Below are 20,212 nucleotides of genomic sequence, written 5' to 3' on the forward strand. Positions count from 1 at the left end.
TATTTTGATGATGTTCTAAACTGTTTGTTTAATTAAAACTCTCAGCAGATGAGCACCTCCTCCTTTTACAAGATTCATCTCTCACAAAAACGTTTGCAACAGATAAAAAAGGGCAAGGCGAAGAGGAAACACAGCTGCCTCCAGGAGAAACACACCCTTTAGATTGACACCTTAATTTGATTGTCTGCTCTATTTTACTTCTTCCGTAATATGATTTAATGGTGTCATGTTTGGACTCCTTATGCCCTTTGTCTTACTTGCTTTGTGTTATGTGTTCCGTAATTTGATTTAATAAGGTCACATTTTGATTGATTGTGCCAAGCATCTGCTTAACCCTTAGGGACTGTTTGGCACATTTTACACATTTTTCATTCTGCTTTTTAAATATTATCATTTTGGCTGTGTATTTTTGTTTAATCTTGAAGTTTTCAGCTCAGCTGCTACAGTAAGTCTAAAATACACGGTGTAAACAAAATTGTTACATTCAAAATGTTGAGTGCAAAAAAAATGTAAATATGCACTGCATTAATTCTTAGTATCATTCTGGGCTTTTACCTTGTAATTTATAACTTACTGTGTTCCACGGATGACATGATTTTTACCCATAGTTGGCAAATGGAGAAAATACATGCTACTTCCACCAGGTGCACTCACACGTTTTGATAGCTACTTTTTATATAATTTGAGAAACCCAATCTTTGAAAACATAATCCACCAGGGTTGACCCAGGCAGTCCATTCAGGTGTTTTTCTTGCCTGATGGGCACCTGATCTAAGTAACTCACAGTGTGTCTCTTACATCCTTTACAAACACTGTTGAACCTTAGAGCTGACCGATAAGAAAGACTTGCTGCCCCTTAGAAACTGAATGGAGTACTAATAATATACCTTAAATCATATCCCATCCACCACGCCAACCTGCCTCCTTAACGGACCAATCCCTTTACATCACCGTTACCACATTGGTTATGTGTTCTCAGCTTTCCCAGTTACAAGGGTTATATACCATTTACTGGCTAATGGTTATGTGTAATATGTACCAATTTTGGTGCATTACCATTTGTAGGAGCTTCAGAGCAGCCTGTTCATTCACTGAAGCCCAGTGGATTATACTGGCATATTCAGAAGCATGAAGGTAATGTCTTTTGGGAAAGCTTTATTCCTATGAAAAAATTATATGTCTGTTAGTTAACAGACACAATCACAAACAACTACAAAACAGAAACAACTTGACTTCGCCTAACTTGTTAGAGTTGCCTGTCTAGATGTGCAACATTCTTGAACTTGGTTCATGCATTAAGGAAGCAGGACCTTGGCTATCAATTTTGGAACATACCACAGCATCATTGTGCCATCTGATCTGACCCAGCAACCTATAAAATGTGATGTGCAGTGAGGGAGGCAGCACAGGCCTTCTGGGGCTCTTAACCCCAGCACGGACTGAGCATCACCAGACAGCCTCTAAGGACGACGGCCAGTCTCACACCTGGAAAAGGTAAGAGAATGATGATGATATAATATGGGGAAGCTGTGCTGATAAACATTAAATATGCACAGTGCAGTACATTTTATGATATACATGTGATACATGTGATGGCTAACTCTAATTTATACTAGCAACATTTCATTAATTTTTTCCAGGCAAGCTGTTTCACTCACTGTTGGAGTTCTAAAAAGTCACTTTAAGGCAAGTGAGCACACTGGAAATCCACTGTCTATTAATCTAATCTAATTTCTGCCCTTGATAATTGCTGAATGGTAGCACAATCTGGTTATTTTGCAAATGAGTATTTGCTTTTACCTCCATCATTTTGAGCAAACCAGTGAACTCTGCTTTGATGCAGTTTGTCATATCCTTTTTTAGCAAGTGTGTGTCCCATAATCAGGATGACTCGAGGTGTACTGTTGCTCCTGCTGATGCAGACTTTGACAGGATGGACAGGTAAGTTTTCTGACTTACTATCAGTGTACTCATTAAGATAAAAAATGTCTTACCAGAAAGCAGTGATAATAAATAGTTTAAATTACCAGCAATCAAATCATTTCTTGTAATGTGAAGGAATTGTCAAAACCACAGAGAATTTCCAGCCCACTCTGCAGTTTTCTCAGCTTTATTGGCTTTATAGACCATGTTAGTGTATTTTGGTGTGTTGTTTTGGTGTTAAAGCCAGCAACAATTATTTAACTTAACTCTTAGTGCTCTAATTAACCTTGTTTCCAGCCCCAGGAGGTAGCTGCCAAGTCATGTTTTGAGTGAAATTATGTTTATTATGGTTCAAAATCAAACTGTAGGTCAAAACACTGTCTCTTTTGTTACATCTATATTTCTTAAATTAAAATAAAAATCATTGTATGACAAAAAACTACATTTTCCAAGAAGTGGCATTAGTTCACACAATCTTAGATAATTGTTTTGTAGAAGATAAAATACTATGGAGCCACTGTAGTCCTAAACGGTGATTTATTTATTTTTAATCTTGTGCTCACAAGTTAATTAGCTTGTCGTAACAAGTTATGATCTTGTGTGCACAAGCTAATTTTACTGGAGAAAGAAGTCCTGCATTCAAAAGTACAATTGTATTAGCACTAGGACTGTCAATAAAGCATGTTCATTTTGATAAGCCTATCAAATTACAAAAACAAAAAATGCATAAAAAAAGATTAAAGCAGATCAGTCATGCTTTATGATGCCCCTTGACTCCGTACATTACTGAATGTATAAAGAGCTACAGTAGCTATATAAACATGATGAAAAAAAGTTTCTTGGCCTAGTGAATGGATTATTTAGGATAAAAAGCAACAACAAAAAAGCTGAGATGATGCTCATAAGAAATGTTGATAAGAACACAGTACAGTACAGTTTCTGTGGTAAGGAGTTTTCGTACCATTGGAGTAGTTCAAGCCTGAAGTTTCACGCCAATGCAATACTTAGCAACTAACTTTGAGGTCAGACCAAGCATAGCCCCTTGATGCTACCACAAGCGACCTCATGGAGCCATACTCTAACAGGCATTCAAATGTAGACTCCTGGATAATTCCACTAGTATAGGAAATTCTGAGAGCATGAGAAGATTTGCCACACGTACTTAAATTTTAAATTTCATCTTATATCGGTGAGGGGGTTCATTCACTGCCAAAAAACACACTGATCATTGCTTAAGCACATTGGATGTATCAATTTGATATTCAGTGTCTTTTTTTTTTGCAGTTTCTCAAACAACAACAACAACAAGTCTTCCAGGTAAGTGTGCATGCATACAACAAGCAGACCACAGTTAGTGTTGTTCACATACTATATCTAGAAACTGTGCCTCAAATCCTAGCACAAACTGGATACAATACAGAATAGACATGATTTTTTGTTTTTCACAAAAATAAGCAACATACAAGTTTCTGAACTGTAATTTGTTACAGATGGTGCTTTTGCTCAATAGTAGTATGACTGTATCCTCCAGTCATCCTGGGGTTAACAGAGATTTTGCTTTCAACTCAACCAGGAATTTCCACGACAACCACACCTCCTTCAACACCACCAAGTCTTCCAGTGAGACTGGTCAATTCTGACAACCCCTGTTCTGGCAGAGTGGAGATCTACCATGATGGACAGTGGGGGACGGTGTGTGATGACTTCTGGGATTTGAATGATGCTCATGTGGTTTGTCGACAGCTGGGTTGTGGCCCTGCCACAGAAGCACCACAAAGTGCACACTTTGGACAGGGCACTGGACAAATTTGGTTAGATGACCTTGGGTGTTCAGGGAGTGAGTCATCATTAGGTCACTGTCCACATCTGGGATTAGGGTCCCACAACTGTGGCCATCATGAGGATGCTGGTGTCATCTGTGGAGGTAAGTGTGCATGCATACAACAAGCAGACCACAGTTAGTGTTGTTCACATACTATATCTAGAAACTGTGCCTCAAATCCTAGCACAAACTGGATACAATACAGAATGGACATGATTTTTTGTTTTTCACAAAAATAAGCAACATACAAGTTTCTGAACTGTAATTTGTTACAGATGGTGCTTTTGCTCAATAGTAGTATGACTGTATCCTTCAGTCATCGTGGGGTTAACAGAGATTTTGCTTTCAACTCAACCAGGAATTTCTACGACAACCACACCTCCTTCAACACCACCAAGTCCTCCAGTGAGACTGGTCAATTCTGACAACCCCTGTTCTGGCAGAGTGGAGATCTACCATGATGGACAGTGGGGGACGGTGTGTGATGACTTCTGGGATTTGAATGATGCTCATGTGGTTTGTCGACAGCTGGGTTGTGGCCCTGCCACAGAAGCACCACAAAGTGCACACTTTGGACAGGGCACTGGACAAATTTGGTTAGATGACCTTGGGTGTTCAGGTAGTGAGTCATCATTAGGTCACTGTCCACATCTGGGATTAGGGTCCCACAAGTGTGGCCATCATGAGGATGCTGGTGTCATCTGTGGAGGTAAGTGTGCATGCATACAACAAGCAGACCACATTTAGTGTTGTTCACATACTATATCTAGAAACTGTGCCTCAAATCCTAGCACAAACTGGATACAATACAGAATGGACATGATTTTTTGTTTTTCACAAAAATAAGCAACATACAAGTTTCTGAACTGTAATTTGTTACAGATGGTGCTTTTGCTCAATAGTAGTATGACTGTATCCTTCAGTCATCGTGGGGTTAACAGAGATTTTGCTTTCAACTCAACCAGGAATTTCTACGACAACCACACCTCCTTCAACACCACCAAGTCCTCCAGTGAGACTGGTCAATTCTGACAACCCCTGTTCTGGCAGAGTGGAGATCTACCATGATGGACAGTGGGGGACGGTGTGTGATGACTTCTGGGATTTGAATGATGCTCATGTGGTTTGTCGACAGCTGGGTTGTGGCCCTGCCACAGAAGCACCACAAAGTGCACACTTTGGACAGGGCACTGGACAAATTTGGTTAGATGACCTTGGGTGTTCAGGGAGTGAGTCATCATTAAGAGAGTGTCCACATCTGGGATTAGGGTCCCACAACTGTGGCCATCATGAGGATGCTGGTGTAGTCTGTGGAGGTAAGTGTGCATGCATACAACAAGCAGACCACAGTTAGTGTTGTTCACATACTATATCTAGAAACTGTGCCTCAAATCCTAGCACAAACTGGATACAATACAGAATGGACATGATTTTTTGTTTTTCACAAAAATAAGCAACATACAAGTTTCTGAACTGTAATTTGTTACAGATGGTGCTTTTGCTCAATAGTAGTATGATTGTATCCTTCAGTCATCGTGGGGTTAACAGAGATTTTGCTTTCAACTCAACCAGGAATTTCCACGACAACCACACCTCCTTCAACACCACCAAGTCCTCCAGTGAGACTGGTCAATTCTGACAACCCCTGTTCTGGCAGAGTGGAGATCTACCATGATGGACAGTGGGGGACGGTGTGTGATGACTTCTGGGATTTGAATGATGCACATGTGGTTTGTCGACAGCTGGGTTGTGGCCCTGCCACAGAAGCACCACAAAGTGCACACTTTGGACAGGGCACTGGACAAATTTGGTTAGATGACCTTGGGTGTTCAGGTAGTGAATCATCATTAGGTCACTGTCCACATCTGGGATTAGGGTCCCACAACTGTGGCCATCATGAGGATGCTGGTGTAGTCTGTGAAGGTAAGTGTGCATGCATACAATAATCAGATCATAGTTAGTATTGTTCATATACTATATCAAGAAGCTGTACCTCATATCCTAGCACCGACTGGATACAATGCAGAATGGAAATGTTTTTTTAACAACAATATGCAACATCTACAATTAAAACACAAGTTTCTGAATTCCAATTTGCAACATACAGAATGGACATCCTCTATGACCTGTTTCTTTTTCACAGTTTCTCAAACAACACCAAGTCCTCCAGTGAGACTGGTCAACTCTGACAACCCCTGTTCTGGCAGAGTGGAGATCTACCATGATGGACAGTGGGGGACGGTGTGTGATGACTTCTGGGATTTGAATGATGCACATGTGGTTTGTCGACAGCTGGGTTGTGGTCATGCCTCGGAAGCACCACAACGTGCACGTTTTGGACAGGGCACTGGACAAATTTGGTTAGATGACCTTGGGTGTTCAGGGAGTGAGTCATCATTAAGAGAGTGTCCACATCTGGGATTAGGGACCCACAACTGTGGTCATCATGAGGATGCTGGTGTCATCTGTGGAGGTAAATGTTTGTGCATACAGTAATCACACTGCAGTTGGTATTGTTCACATATAACTGACATAACACAGTATATTCTAGTACTAATAGGATATCAGACACAATGGAGATTTTTTTTTTCAAGTACAGTGACATTGAAGAAATTCGGCTCTTGATTGTGGTGTTACAGCAAGCTGCATTTGTCATGTAGATTAAAAACAAATGTTGCTTTCAATTTTACCAGGAGTTGATACAACAACCACACTTCCCTCAGCAGCACCAAGTCCTCCAGTGAGACTGGTCAACTCTGACACCCGCTGCTCTGGCAGAGTGGAGATCTACCACGATGGTCGTTGGGGGACAGTGTGCGATGACTTCTGGGATTTGAATGATGCTCAGGTGGTGTGTCGAGAGCTGGAGTGTGGTGGTGCTATAGCAGCACCAAGACGTGCACGTTTTGGACGGGGCACTGGACAAATTTGGTTGGATAACCTTAGATGTTCAGGGAGTGAGTCATCATTAAGAGAGTGTCCACATCTGGGATTAGGGTCCCACAACTGTGGCCATCATGAGGATGCTGGTGTAGTCTGTGAAGGTAAGTGTGCATGCATACAATAATCAGATCATAGTTAGTATTGTTCATATACTATATCAAGAAGCTGTACCTCATATCCTAGCACCGACTGGATACAATGCAGAATGGAAATGTTTTTTTAACAACAATATGCAACATTTACAATTAAAACACAAGTTTCTGAATTCCAATTTGTAACATACTAAATGGATATATTTATTTTACAATTTAGTTAGTAATTACATTAGGTCGTAAGGTTTTGACATAATACAGTAAAAAATCTAATTTTTTTGTCTTTGGTGTTTTAGGTCATCAACCGTTACTCCAGGCCTCACAGCTTACCTGCTCCTCTCACCAGCTTTTAGTTGGGGTGCGATTGGACAGTCTGCTGTCGGCTGGTTTGAACCCTTTCTCTGGTCACTTGGCAGACCCTTATTGTACAGGTTATAGACTTAGTCATGATAGTGTGTGGTATCAAGCGGCACGTCGGGCTGGTCTCTGCGGAACTGTACTGACGGTAAAAACTGATTACTTTATTATATCCTGATAATGTGTTTCATGAGGCTCTTCCATTTTCCTGTTTTTCTGTTCCCTTGCCTCTGTATTATTCTTCACTGCTCTGTTAATGTATGTTTATCCTGTCTGGTCAAACTTAAGTTGTGTTCAGACAGACAGCAAGGCAAATCTTTGTTTGCCTTGTGTGAATTGCATAAATTTGACTGCCAGAAACAGCCAATATACCAATTGTAGAATGTACATTGAAAGCACCAGCTGTGTGTTTGTGTGTGCCCAGGATATAGCAATGGTGCCTTTGTAAATACTGTCGGGAGGGAACTTCTCTTGTTTGAGAGGCACTTGCTGGCATTAAGATAGCTAAATCTCTGCAAAAGAAAATGTCACACAAAACAAGATGTTTAGTGTTTAATTTGCTAGGCTTGAGGTTGTTGTTTCATGCACAACACTAAAACAAAGTATGGAGATAGGTCCACCTATGCAAGACTAGTTTCACAGTGACTGGAATTTTGAATACAGTAACACATAAGAGATAGGCAGCCAATGACAGGTTTTATACTCACAGTCTTCATTCTGTTAACTTCAACTGAAGTTGAAGCCAAAGCTAAGGGGGTCTGTCTTCTTTATAATGGCCAGCAGGGGGCAACTCCCCTTGGTGTAAAACCGAAGTCTGATTGAGTAGAAAAGAAAATGACCCAACTTCTCACCTGATTTATTATCTTGGTAGACATTTTCCCAATGAGTTCATGGTCTCAAATATAGTATAATATATTTTAAAATCATCTTAAATACAGCATGTTGTACATTTTGTCAATTATGATCCCATCCCGAATTCAAGGCATCAAAATATTAGTCCGCAAAGCAAATGGGTGATGTCATGGTGGCCATGTCCATTTCTTTTTTATAGTCTCTGGTCAGTGTGTGCCGTTAGCAACTTATAGCATCTTTGAACTAACTAGCACAGATAGCTAGCCCAAATCTATATTTTACCTTTACATGTGTATACAGTAAAACCACAGTACTGTTTTTGTTTTTGTTTTTTTCTTGGTATGACTGTCTGTACCAAATTTATTACTAAGCTACTGCAATTTTTATTATAATTCCTAAGAGCAGTTTAGTGGTTTCAATACACATTCTAATGACTTGATCAGATAGCTATCAAGACATGTCAGCCATGATATGACCTGACCAACATCTTCTCCCTATCACAGAAAAGGATAAACTTACCTAGTCAAGGTCATTCTGATGAAAAATGGTTTCTCTGACCTCCTAGTCACATGCTAGTTTGCACTTAAAGTCGGGATAGCTGACTGATTATGTGGCTGACTGGCCATTCATTTGTCTTTTTTCTTTCAGACCAACACCACCCATGCCATCTACTCCAACAGCTTATTTTTCTACCCATCAAGTAATGGTTCCATGGTTGTACCTGAAGTTATTCCATTCACCTGTGCCTATCCCTTGGAAACCAACGCTAGCCTGAACGCTGCAATTGGACAAATGTGAGTTTTTTTTCATTTCTCAATTATGACAACACTCTTAATAGATGCACATCACTAGAGGGGTATGGCACATCTCTAAATGTCTTTCTTTCTCAACAGCCATGGGTATGGCCTCATGGGGTCAGGTGCCAGAGCCAGGGCCCACCTGAGTCTTTTCAGTGACTCCAGCTTTTCAAACCACTACCCAGTGGGCCAGATCACCCTTCCAGTGGGCTCTGCCCTGCATGTGCAAGCGTATGTGTATGACAGTGATCCAAGCTTTGCAGTTGTTCTGGGAGACTGCTATACCACTTACTCCTCAAACCCTGATGACCCCTCACGATACTATCTCATCCATTACGGGTATGTTTCTCCTGATTTACATAGACAGGAATGGAAGAAAGAAAATCTGTGGTGATGCATGGTGGTCCTAATGAGTGTCTGACATCTTTGCCAGTTGTTCTATCGATCCTCATCGTGTGTCAGTGGTTGAGAACGGCCTGTCCTCCCGTGCTCGTTTCTCTGCCCTGGTCTTCCCTCTCCGTGGTGACAACCCATCAGTCTACTTACACTGCAGACTGCACCTGTGTGACAGGAGGAGCCAAAACTGTGTTCCAGTGAGTCGGACACGCATCCTCTCACTCACTCTCAATCAACACTAAATACTTTACATCCAAACATTCGGTATAGGTCTCTGATCATTCCGCTGCATCTCATGTCACAGTTTTGCAGAAGAAGGGTGTATCGCTCTCTTGACAACCCAGAGACACTTGAACCCGTCACCATTGGACCATTAACCTGTGAGTACAAAATACAATCTGGTATCAGAGCAGTGCTCTCAGCACTGTGGACTGTGTGGAAGTTATAACCTGATATTCTTTTACTTTTATCTTGATGTCTAGGGAAGAAGTGACGCGTCAATGGAGTGAGCTGATAAACACTGCAAAGTGATTAATTTCAGTGTTGTTTTTCTTCGGGATATTATATAATTTACCAGTGCACTTTAATCAATCTTTATTCTAATCTGTCATGATTTACCTTTGCAGTTTTTTTCTGATGAAATTACAGTAATAAAATTATCATCATAAATAGAAATTCTGATCAAATACAAATGAATGGGTGTGTACTATTCTGCCTGATGTAAATCAAAACCTTTTTATTAAAAAAAATCTAATTTACATTGCTTTGAGAAGGGCAATAAAGTTTTTTCAAGTATCCACAAAAAGCTCTTTTGTCTTAAATATGTTTTCTTTATTGTGCAAGGTATTATAAATATTCTTATAATAAGTGCTTACTTTAATTCGAAGCTGTATTATATATTTGTTTAGCTACTTGTAAGCAGGATAACTGCTTACAAGGCGTTAGCAGGCACACCACCTAAATATTTCCCTCTTTCTTTTGCTTAATTACACATAGCAGATGAGGCAAACTTTAATAAACAACAAAAAAACCCACCCAAAAAATGTTTTTCCAATGCCTCCTAAAATATCTGACCTTGACTATACAGACTTTTATTTGTGCAGTTTGCCACTAGAGAAGTGTTACTGCAAGCCGTCTTAACATGTAATCAGCAGGGCTCACTAGTAGCTATTTAATCTTTACTGAAGGAAATGTAATTTAAGATATCTGTACAATAATTTTGACACGTTAGAAATATATTTTACTTGTAGAAATTCAATTTTGACAACTCAAAACTGCTTTTTTTCACTGGTAGGAATAACAGTCACTGATATCTTCAATTGAATTTCCATATGTTGAGGACTATGACTAGAGGAAATGTAATCATTGATTTCAGATATCAACAATTGTATTTCTGATATATCTTGACATATCAACAACATTTTTAGATATGTGGGTGTCTTATCACTAAACTACCATAAAGCCATTTGTTGACTTTTAAATTACCATTTTCATTTCAGATATTTATCAGTTATATATTTCATCAAAGATCTCTACAATGATGTTTCTGAGTAGTCGAAATTCCTCTTTTTCACATCTGAAACTCAACTCTGAGTAGTTATATAAGGAACTGCAGATATCTTCAAAAATGATTGTTACCAGTATGAATATAATTTGCACTAGTTATACTAGTTATACTATACTTTAACCAAGCTGACATATCAATAATTTAATTTCAAACTATCAGAATCAACATTTGGTGTGACAAATGAAAACGAAAACATGAAAGAACACTTGTTTTTACATTTTTGACAGGGAAAGGTGACACTATTATTGCTACCTGATCCTTACATCCTGCCAGATCAGTGCCTTGCATGTGCAACATTCAGAATTGAGAAGGAAGCAAGATGGCTCAGTAATAAGCTTGTTTTTAGCTTGAAACCTTGATGCCCTGACATATTGCCTTTGCTTAGCTGCAGCCAATGTAGCTTTGCCCCTAAAATTTGAAAATTCCAGGCTCGATTGATGCTAGCTCCATTCAGTGTAATGTAAATTTATTTATTTATTTGTTTTATTTGTTTATTATAAGGATTCCCATTAGCTGATGCCTAGGAGACAAGCTAGTTCTCCTGGGTATGTATATATACAAAGGTATTCCACTCTATGTTTGTGCTGCTTCTAGTGAATCTTGGGTGCATACATAAGAAGCAAACAATACATACTCTTTAACTTAGAAAGCATGAGCATCCACTGTATTTCCTGCTTTGCAAAATGAAGCTACATTTTTGTGTTCTATTGAACTGGGTCTATTGTTTCTAACAATGCATCTTAACAATGGAGAAATACAGTATCTTGAGTGATGCTGGAATAGTGTTTCTCTTTTGTTCAGGTGTGTGACTGAGACACTATGCTCCAGTTGGTAAAAAAAAAAAAAAGTTCATGCTTAAATGTGTGTGTGTGAGTGTGTGTGTGTGAGTGTGTGTGTGTTTGTGTGTGTGTGTGTGTGTGTGTGTGTGTGTGCCCATATGCATTTTGTGTGTATGCTATAATTTTAAAAAATGCTCACTTAAATCACATATAGTGTACAAGTGTGCAGCATTTCATGCAAACTATATCTAAAAAGTAAAGTTATTTAATTTTTACAGACCAAAAATATTAACCTCTTGTAGTTGCTAAATGAAAAAAAGAAATCAAGGGTTTAACAAAGACTTAAGGATTCATTCTTTAGGGATCATGAACATCGGTACAAAATTTCATTAAAAAAAATTGTTAAGATGAGTGAGTTGAATTTAATTTTGATCCAATGTGGTGAATAGATATATAACTGACATTTCCAAACCCTAGATCAATACTAACAGGTCTTTACTCTAGATCCAAGTAAAACTGAAAAACAGCATTATTGTTGTCACATGTGCTTAATACAGGGCGTTGGTGGGGGAATGTAGTTTAAGCTGCTTGTGAGACAATGAAATACTATCTGGGAAGTTCAGTGTCAGTTACAGGTCCATGAATTAAAAAAGGCTTATCAGAGGCCAAAACATTGCACAGCAGTTTATTTGAAAGCTGTCTTGGTGATTATTTTATTTTTGTTACAACAATCACGAGGCAAACAGTAAAAATACAACACCCTTGTTACAGTGTAATTGTTTGGAAAAATGTGTCTACATTTACCATCTTGCTGGATGACTTTGTGTTGCGTTGAGGCAAACGTTGAGTCAGATTCAACTTTTTGTCTGGACGACCCTGTATTTTTTTTTGCCAGAGCCCTGTGTGTTAGCAAATTTACCATTGGCGATTTTAATTATATATTCACATCAAACACAATGGGTTTTGAATAACTGCTTTACAAAAAAAATGGAATGAACATCAAGTGATGAGGACTTTACTGAATAAAATATGGAAGAAATTTTAGGTATATCACATACTGACAAGACGGCAGGAGAGTATAGAGAGTTCCACTGATTGGTGCAGGAAATAAAGCTGTACCATGGCAACAACAGAAAGTTGTTGGTAAAGTTTGTTAATGCAGACTTACTTTATTTCATACACTTGCTGCAGCAAATTCCCGAAGCTGCCTTAATACATGCGCTCACAAACTTGACTGTTGATGCTGTCTCTAGGCAAGGTTCTTACGAGTCAATATAAGTTATACTGATGCTTCTTGGTCACATCCTTTAGGAGAAATTGTGAAAAAAACAACTATGAATAGACACTATGTCTGGAAGTGTTGTTTTTCTTCGGGATATTATATAATTTACCAGTGCACTTTAATCAATCTTTATTCTAATCTGTCATGATTTACCTTTGCAGTTTTTTTCTGATGAAATTACAGTAATAAAATTATCATCATAAATAGAAATTCTGATCAAATACAAATGAATGGGTGTGTACTATTCTGCCTGATGTAAATCAAAACCTTTTTATTAAAAAAAATCTAATTTACATTGCTTTGAGAAGGGCAATAAAGTTTTTTCAAGTATCCACAAAAAGCTCTTTTGTCTTAAATATGTTTTCTTTATTGTGCAAGGTATTATAAATATTCTTATAATAAGTGCTTACTTTAATTCGAAGCTGTATTATATATTTGTTTAGCTACTTGTAAGCAGGATAACTGCTTACAAGGCATTAGCAGGCACACCACCTAAATATTTCCCTCTTTCTTTTGCTTAATTACACATAGCAGATGAGGCAAACTTTAATAAACAACAAAAAAACCCACCCAAAAAATGTTTTTCCAATGCCTCCTAAAATATCTGACCTTGACTATACAGACTTTTATTTGTGCAGTTTGCCACTAGAGAAGTGTTACTGCAAGCCGTCTTAACATGTAATCAGCAGGGCTCACTAGTAGCTATTTAATCTTTACTGAAGGAAATGTAATTTAAGATATCTGTACAATAATTTTGACACGTTAGAAATATATTTTACTTGTAGAAATTCAATTTTGACAACTCAAAACTGCTTTTTTTCACTGGTAGGAATAACAGTCACTGATATCTTCAATTGAATTTCCATATGTTGAGGACTATGACTAGAGGAAATGTAATCATTGATTTCAGATATCAACAATTGTATTTCTGATATATCTTGACATATCAACAACATTTTTAGATATGTGGGTGTCTTATCACTAAACTACCATAAAGCCATTTGTTGACTTTTAAATTACCATTTTCATTTCAGATATTTATCAGTTATATATTTCATCAAAGATCTCTACAATGATGTTTCTGAGTAGTCGAAATTCCTCTTTCACATCTGAAACTCAACTCTGAGTAGTTATATAAGGAACTGCAGATATCTTCAAAATGATTGTTACCAGTATGAATATAATTTGCACTAGTTATACTAGTTATACTATACTTTAACCAAGCTGACATATCAATAATTTAATTTCAAACTATCAGAATCAACATTTGGTGTGACAAATGAAAACGAAAACATGAAAGAACACTTGTTTTTACATTTTTGACAGGGAAAGGTGACACTATTATTGCTACCTGATCCTTACATCCTGCCAGATCAGTGCCTTGCATGTGCAACATTCAGAATTGAGAAGGAAGCAAGATGGCTCAGTAATAAGCTTGTTTTTAGCTTGAAACCTTGATGCCCTGACATATTGCCTTTGCTTAGCTGCAGCCAATGTAGCTTTGCCCTAAAATTTGAAAATTCCAGGCTCGATTGATGCTAGCTCCATTCAGTGTAATGTAAATGTATTTATTTATTTGTTTTATTTGTTTATTATAAGGATTCCCATTAGCTGATGCCTAGGAGACAAGCTAGTTCTCCTGGGTATGTATATATACAAAGGTATTCCACTCTATGTTTGTGCTGCTTCTAGTGAATCTTGGGTGCATACATAAGAAGCAAACAATACATACTCTTTAACTTAGAAAGCATGAGCATCCACTGTATTTCCTGCTTTGCAAAATGAAGCTACATTTTTGTGTTCTATTGAACTGGGTCTATTGTTTCTAACAATGCATCTTAACAATGGAGAAATACAGTATCTTGAGTGATGCTGGAATAGTGTTTCTCTTTTGTTCAGGTGTGTGACTGAGACACTATGCTCCAGTTGGTAAAAAAAAAGTTCATGCGTAAATGTGTGTGTGTGTGTGTGAGTGTGTGTGTGTTTGTGTGTGTGTGTGTGTGTGTGTGTGTGTGCCCATATGCATTTTGTGTGTATGCTATAATTTTAAAAAATGCTCACTTAAATCACATATAGTGTACAAGTGTGCAGCATTTCATGCAAACTATATCTAAAAAGTAAAGTTATTTAATTTTTACAGACCAAAAATATTAACCTCTTGTAGTTGCTAAATGAAAAAAAGAAATCAAGGGTTTAACAAAGACTTAAGGATTCATTCTTTAGGGATCATGAACATCGGTACAAAATTTCATTAAAAAAAATTGTTAAGATGAGTGAGTTGAATTTAATTTTGATCCAATGTGGTGAATAGATATATAACTGACATTTCCAAACCCTAGATCAATACTAACAGGTCTTTACTCTAGATCCAAGTAAAACTGAAAAACAGCATTATTGTTGTCACATGTGCTTAATACAGGGCGTTGGTGGGGGAATGTAATTTAAGCTGCTTGTGAGACAATGAAATACTATCTGGGAAGTTCAGTGTCAGTTACAGGTCCATGAATTAAAAAAGGCTTATCAGAGGCCAAAACATTGCACAGCAGTTTATTTGAAAGCTGTCTTGGTGATTATTTTATTTTTGTTACAACAATTACGAGGCAAACAGTAAAAATACAACACCCTTGTTACAGTGTAATTGTTTGGGAAAATGTGTCTACATTTACCATCTTGCTGGATGACTTTGTGTTGCGTTGAGGCAAACGTTGAGTCAGATTCAACTTTTTGTCTGGACGACCCTGTATTTTTTTTTGCCAGAGCCCTGTGTGTTAGCAAATTTACCATTGGCGATTTTAATTATATATTCACATCAAACACAATGGGTTTTGAATAACTGCTTTACAAAAAAAATGGAATGAACATCAAGTGATGAGGACTTTACTGAATAAAATATGGAAGAAATTTTAGGTATATCACATACTGACAAGACGGCAGGAGAGTATAGAGAGTTCCACTGATTGGTGCAGGAAATAAAGCTGTACCATGGCAACAACAGAAAGTTGTTGGTAAAGTTTGTTAATGCAGACTTACTTTATTTCATACACTTGCTGCAGCAAATTCCCGAAGCTGCCTTAATACATGCGCTCACAAACTTGACTGTTGATGCTGTCTCTAGGCAAGGTTCTTACGAGTCAATATAAGTTATACTGATGCTTCTTGGTCACATCCTTTAGGAGAAATTGTGAAAAAAACAACTATGAATAGACACTATGTCTGGAATACTGTGGGCACTCAAAGTACATATTATTTTTGTGCACATATGTGCAGTGTCTTTCTTTCTTACTTTCTTTCATAGGCTTGCACAGTGTTAACATATATGTTCTGCATTAATTTTAGAGATGGTTTTTAAATGGGTAACAGCCAACATTTATTCAAATTCGGAAACCTCCCTGAGACCTTGGAGAAACATTAATTGTTTGTTTAGTTTTGCAAATTTGATGTTGATCTTTCAGAAAAATTGTTGTGTTGTCTGCATACTGGCTAATATCAATTAGCAATTATCGGTTCATAATATCAATCAATTATTTTTTAATCACATTGACACTGTGAGGATTTTGATGATGTGTAATCATAATGATGCCTTTGTTTAGGTCATGGCAACCTTTATTATCGAAAGGCAAGGTAACTGATCTACTTCTATTACTATAGAAACATTATATCTTTACATTTTTGCCTGTATACAACATTTTGTAGAGCTTGAGCTATGAATGGATGTAACCACTACATTTAGACAATCTATATCTGGGATAGAATGCATGTTTTCATGAAATGATCTTGCATTCATAAACCCAGACTGATCTGGAGGCATGGCCCCATTGCTGGCCCCTCCCACTGGTCCCCTCTGGCAAAAGTCATTGTTGGCCATTATCCTAAGAGGCTGAGGTGCACTCTTTTTAAGCTAGCACAAAGGTATCTTGTGAAACTAGACAACCAAAGTCATCCATTAGTAACAACAATGAATGGGCCTAAATATCATTCGAAATTTAGGCTTATTTCTTGCAAGGGAATAGCTGGCATGGTCATTTTTAAAAGTCCTTCAAACTCTCACCTCTTCCCCAAACTTAAGAAGGTTTGTTCTCAGTAAATGCTTTGTTCCTAAAAATCAATGTTTATATTAAAGCTGTATATTTGGCTTTTTGAAGGAATCCAACTAACAGGCATATTTGTAGAAGAATGAACTGCCTGACATATACAGGGAAAAATGCATTAAATAGGATTATTTAAGAACTCAGAAATGTTTACTCTACAGGTGTTAGTCTATGCACATCAGATGATTAGAAAGGCAAGGCAAGGCAAGGCAGTTTCTTTGTATAGCACATTTCATACACAGGGCAATTCAAAGTGCTTTACAGAGTAATAAAATATAAAGACATAATAAAAGATACAGATTTACAATAAAAGAGAAAAAGATAAGATAAACAAGTTGAAATCAATTACTAAATTATTAAAGAGGTGCAAAAATAAAATGATAATTTAAAATGATTTAAAATCAAATTTGAAATTAAGTTGGTATTCCGCAGGTGGACTAGGCAGTGTGAAAAAGGATTTTTTTCAGCTTTTCCTTAAAAGTGATCAGAGTCTGGGCTTGACAAACCTCTTCTGGGAGGTTATTCCAGGTTTGTGCTACATAATAACAAAATGCTGCTTCACCATGTTTAGTTCTGACTCTTGGGACGCTCAGTAGGCGGGCCCCTGATGTTCTGAGGGTCCTTGAGGGTTCATATGTCACAAGCATGTCAGAGATATATTTTGGCGATGACCAACAGATTGATATGTAGACAAGGAGTGAGATTTTAAAGTCAGTTATCTGAGTGACAGGTAGCCAGTGTTAGGATTTTAGATCTGGAGTAATGTGCTCATATTTCCTAGTTTTTTTCAGGACTCTCGCAGCAGCATTCTGAATAAGCTCAAGTTGCCGAACAGCTTGTTTTGAAAGCCCACCAAACAGACCGTTGCAGTAATCTAACCTACTGGAAATAAAGGCATGGGTGAGCCTTTCAAGGTCTTACTGTGACATTATTCTCTGACTCTGGCAATGTTTTTTAAATGATAGTTGGCAGATGAAGTTACTGATTTGATGTAACTGTGGAAATTTAAATCAGAGTCCAGGATAACCCCGAGTTTTTTTTCTTGACTCTTGACTTATGAGAGAGGGATTCAAGGTGAGAACGGGCCCTCTCCCTTTCTTTCTGTGGCCCAAAGACAATGATATTGGTCTTATCTCTATTGAGCTGGACAAAATTTTGATGCATCCAATCATTGATTTGCTCAATACAGTGACACAGACGTTCTACAGGTTCATAATCACCTGGTGAAAGTGATATGTATATCTGTGTGTCATCTGCATAATTGTGGTAGACTACTTTGTTATTTTGCATAATCTGGCCGAATGGAAACATATAGAGATTAAACAAGATGGACGCCTGTGGGACCCTACATGTCATAGTCATCTTCTCTGATTTACAGTTTCCTATTGAAACAAAGTACTTCCTGTCATGAAGATATGACTTGAACCATTTAAGGACAGTGCCAGAGAGTCCGACCCAGTTTTCTAGTCTTTCTAATTAAATTGTGTGGTCCACTGTGTCAAAGGCAGCACTTAGATCCAGGAGCACTAAAATAGACGGAATCAGTGTTAAGGCGGATGTCATTTATTACCTTTATGAGTGCAGTCTCAGTGCTGTGATGGGACCGAAAACCTGACTGAAAGTTATCATAGTAATTGTTTAGTTTTAAAAAGCTGCTAATTTGCTGGTGGACAACTTTTTCAATAACTTTACTGAAAAATGGTAAGTTTGAAATTGGCCGATAGTTGCTTAGCAAAGTGGCATCCAGGCTGCTCTTCTTTAGGAGAGGCTTGATGACTGCAGTTTTCAAGTGCTAGATTGGAGAGACAGATTAACTATAAGAGTGAGTTGTTTTACCAGACTGCTTAGAACAGTTTTGAGGAAGCTAGTGGGTAAAACATCAAGGCAGCAGGTTGAGGAACTGAGACTGGAGATCATTTCCTCCAGTGATTTGTCACTGATGGCCTTAAATTGTTCCATACTTAGTAAGTTACCTTGGGAAGTCTGCAGTGATGGCACATTATTCTTTGGCATTGAAGAGTTAATTGCAAGTCTGATGCCTTGAACCTTGCTATTAAAAAAGTCTGCAAACTCGCTACATTTGCTGGTGGAAACTAGTTCTGGAGATATTGGAACAGGAGGGTTAGTTAATCTGTCCATGGTAGCAAATAATACACGTGAATTGTTACTGTTTCTGTTGATGATCTCTGAGAAAAATGACTGCCTTGCACTTTTCAAGATCAAATTATAAATGCATACGTTTTCTTCATAGATTTCAAAATGAACGTTAAGCTTTGACTTGCGCCATTTTCGTTCTGCTTTCTGGCACTCCCTTTTCTGGACTGTTACAGAAGGAGTGTTTCTCCACGGTGCCTTTTGCCTTTTACTTTTGAATTTCACCTTAACAGGAGCAATGGCGTCAATTACATTTGCAATTTCAGAAGTGCAGGAGTTCAACATCATCAACATGGTTTGAGATTGTGTCAGTTTTAAATTTGATGGATTCCATGAAAAGTATTCTGTATTCTCACTGAAGTATCTTTTTTCAACATTTGTTGATCCGTGGAGAGTTTAAGTAATTACTGACAGATCAAAAAAATACACAGAAATGGTCTGACTGAGCAACATCCAGCACAGTGACATTTGAAATATTAACACCTTTAGTGATGACTAGATCTAGAGTTTGTCCTCTATTGTGGGTTGTCTCTCTCACATGTTGACAAAGATAGAATGTTTCAAGTATTGCAGAAAGTTGTGTGGCATTTTTCTCACAGACATGTATATTAAAATCATCCGTGATGACTACACAGTCAAATTTTGTGCAAATAATTAAAAGCATTTCAGTAAAATCATCAAGAAAATTTGGAGGCATGTAAATCACTGTATATAAGATACATGGAGAGAATTTCACACATTAACAGAAAGTAAACCAAAGTATATAGGCATGTAATTCCTTAACAAAACATATCAACATAGTTTCAACTAGTTTAAATACCTCAAAAGCATAAGCAAATTCTTAAAATTCAGTTATGACTTTTGGTTTTGACGTGCCACCCCAAGCTTGTCAATGGCCCCATCAAGCCACCCCTATGGAAAAAGAAAACATTGGGAAATTCACCTCTGTTGAGACCTTAAGGCTACTGTAGTAATGTAGTAATGTGGTGATTCATTTATAGTCATTGACTTACAGTAAAGGAATATTGAGCACACAGACTAAAATATTTCTTCTATATTATGTCTTGATCATCACCAGTAAGATGTTTGCAAGTGTTTTGGTGTTTTATGTAACCTATTCTCAAGACTAGGTGTTTTCTCTAATAATGCACTCAAACAAA

General features: G+C 37.7%; 1 protein-coding gene across 2 annotated transcripts; it reads left to right on the top strand.

The window, feature by feature from the left end:
- Window positions 1-1,366: 1,366 nt before the first annotated feature.
- LOC121951938 (scavenger receptor cysteine-rich domain-containing protein DMBT1-like) lies at window positions 1,367-9,987 on the top strand. 2 transcript variants are annotated; one of them, XM_088083881.1, is made up of 15 exons: window positions 1,367-1,494; window positions 1,641-1,941; window positions 3,208-3,240; window positions 3,497-3,847; window positions 4,104-4,454; window positions 4,711-5,061; window positions 5,318-5,668; window positions 5,889-6,218; window positions 6,439-6,789; window positions 7,077-7,285; window positions 8,638-8,783; window positions 8,883-9,125; window positions 9,220-9,379; window positions 9,487-9,562; window positions 9,665-9,987. In XM_088083881.1, the coding sequence occupies exons 2-15, from the start codon at window positions 1,887-1,889 to the stop codon at window positions 9,673-9,675; spliced, it is 3,018 nt and encodes a 1,005-aa protein (XP_087940007.1). In that variant the 5' UTR covers window positions 1,367-1,494; window positions 1,641-1,886; the 3' UTR covers window positions 9,676-9,987. The 2 variants fall into 2 exon arrangements, with proteins under 2 accessions (XP_087940007.1, XP_087940008.1); XM_088083882.1 differs by having other exon boundaries at window positions 3,208-3,219; window positions 3,530-3,847.
- Window positions 9,988-20,212: the final 10,225 nt, after the last annotated feature.

The sequence above is a fragment of the Plectropomus leopardus genome, chromosome 2 (assembly GCF_026936395.1).
Source record: "Plectropomus leopardus strain MGB_pleo_1.0 chromosome 2, ASM2693639v1, whole genome shotgun sequence".
Lineage (NCBI taxonomy): Eukaryota > Metazoa > Chordata > Actinopteri > Perciformes > Serranidae > Plectropomus > Plectropomus leopardus.

Coding starts and splice junctions, on each gene's coding strand:
- LOC121951938 (XM_088083881.1), top strand. CDS start 1,887: ATGACTCGAGGTGTACTGTTGCTCCTGCTGATGCAGACTTTGACAGGA. Junction 1,942..3,207: donor GACTTTGACAGGATGGACAG/GTAAGTTTTCTG, acceptor TTTTTTTTGCAG/TTTCTCAAACAACAACAACA. Junction 3,848..4,103: donor TGCTGGTGTCATCTGTGGAG/GTAAGTGTGCAT, acceptor CAACTCAACCAG/GAATTTCTACGACAACCACA.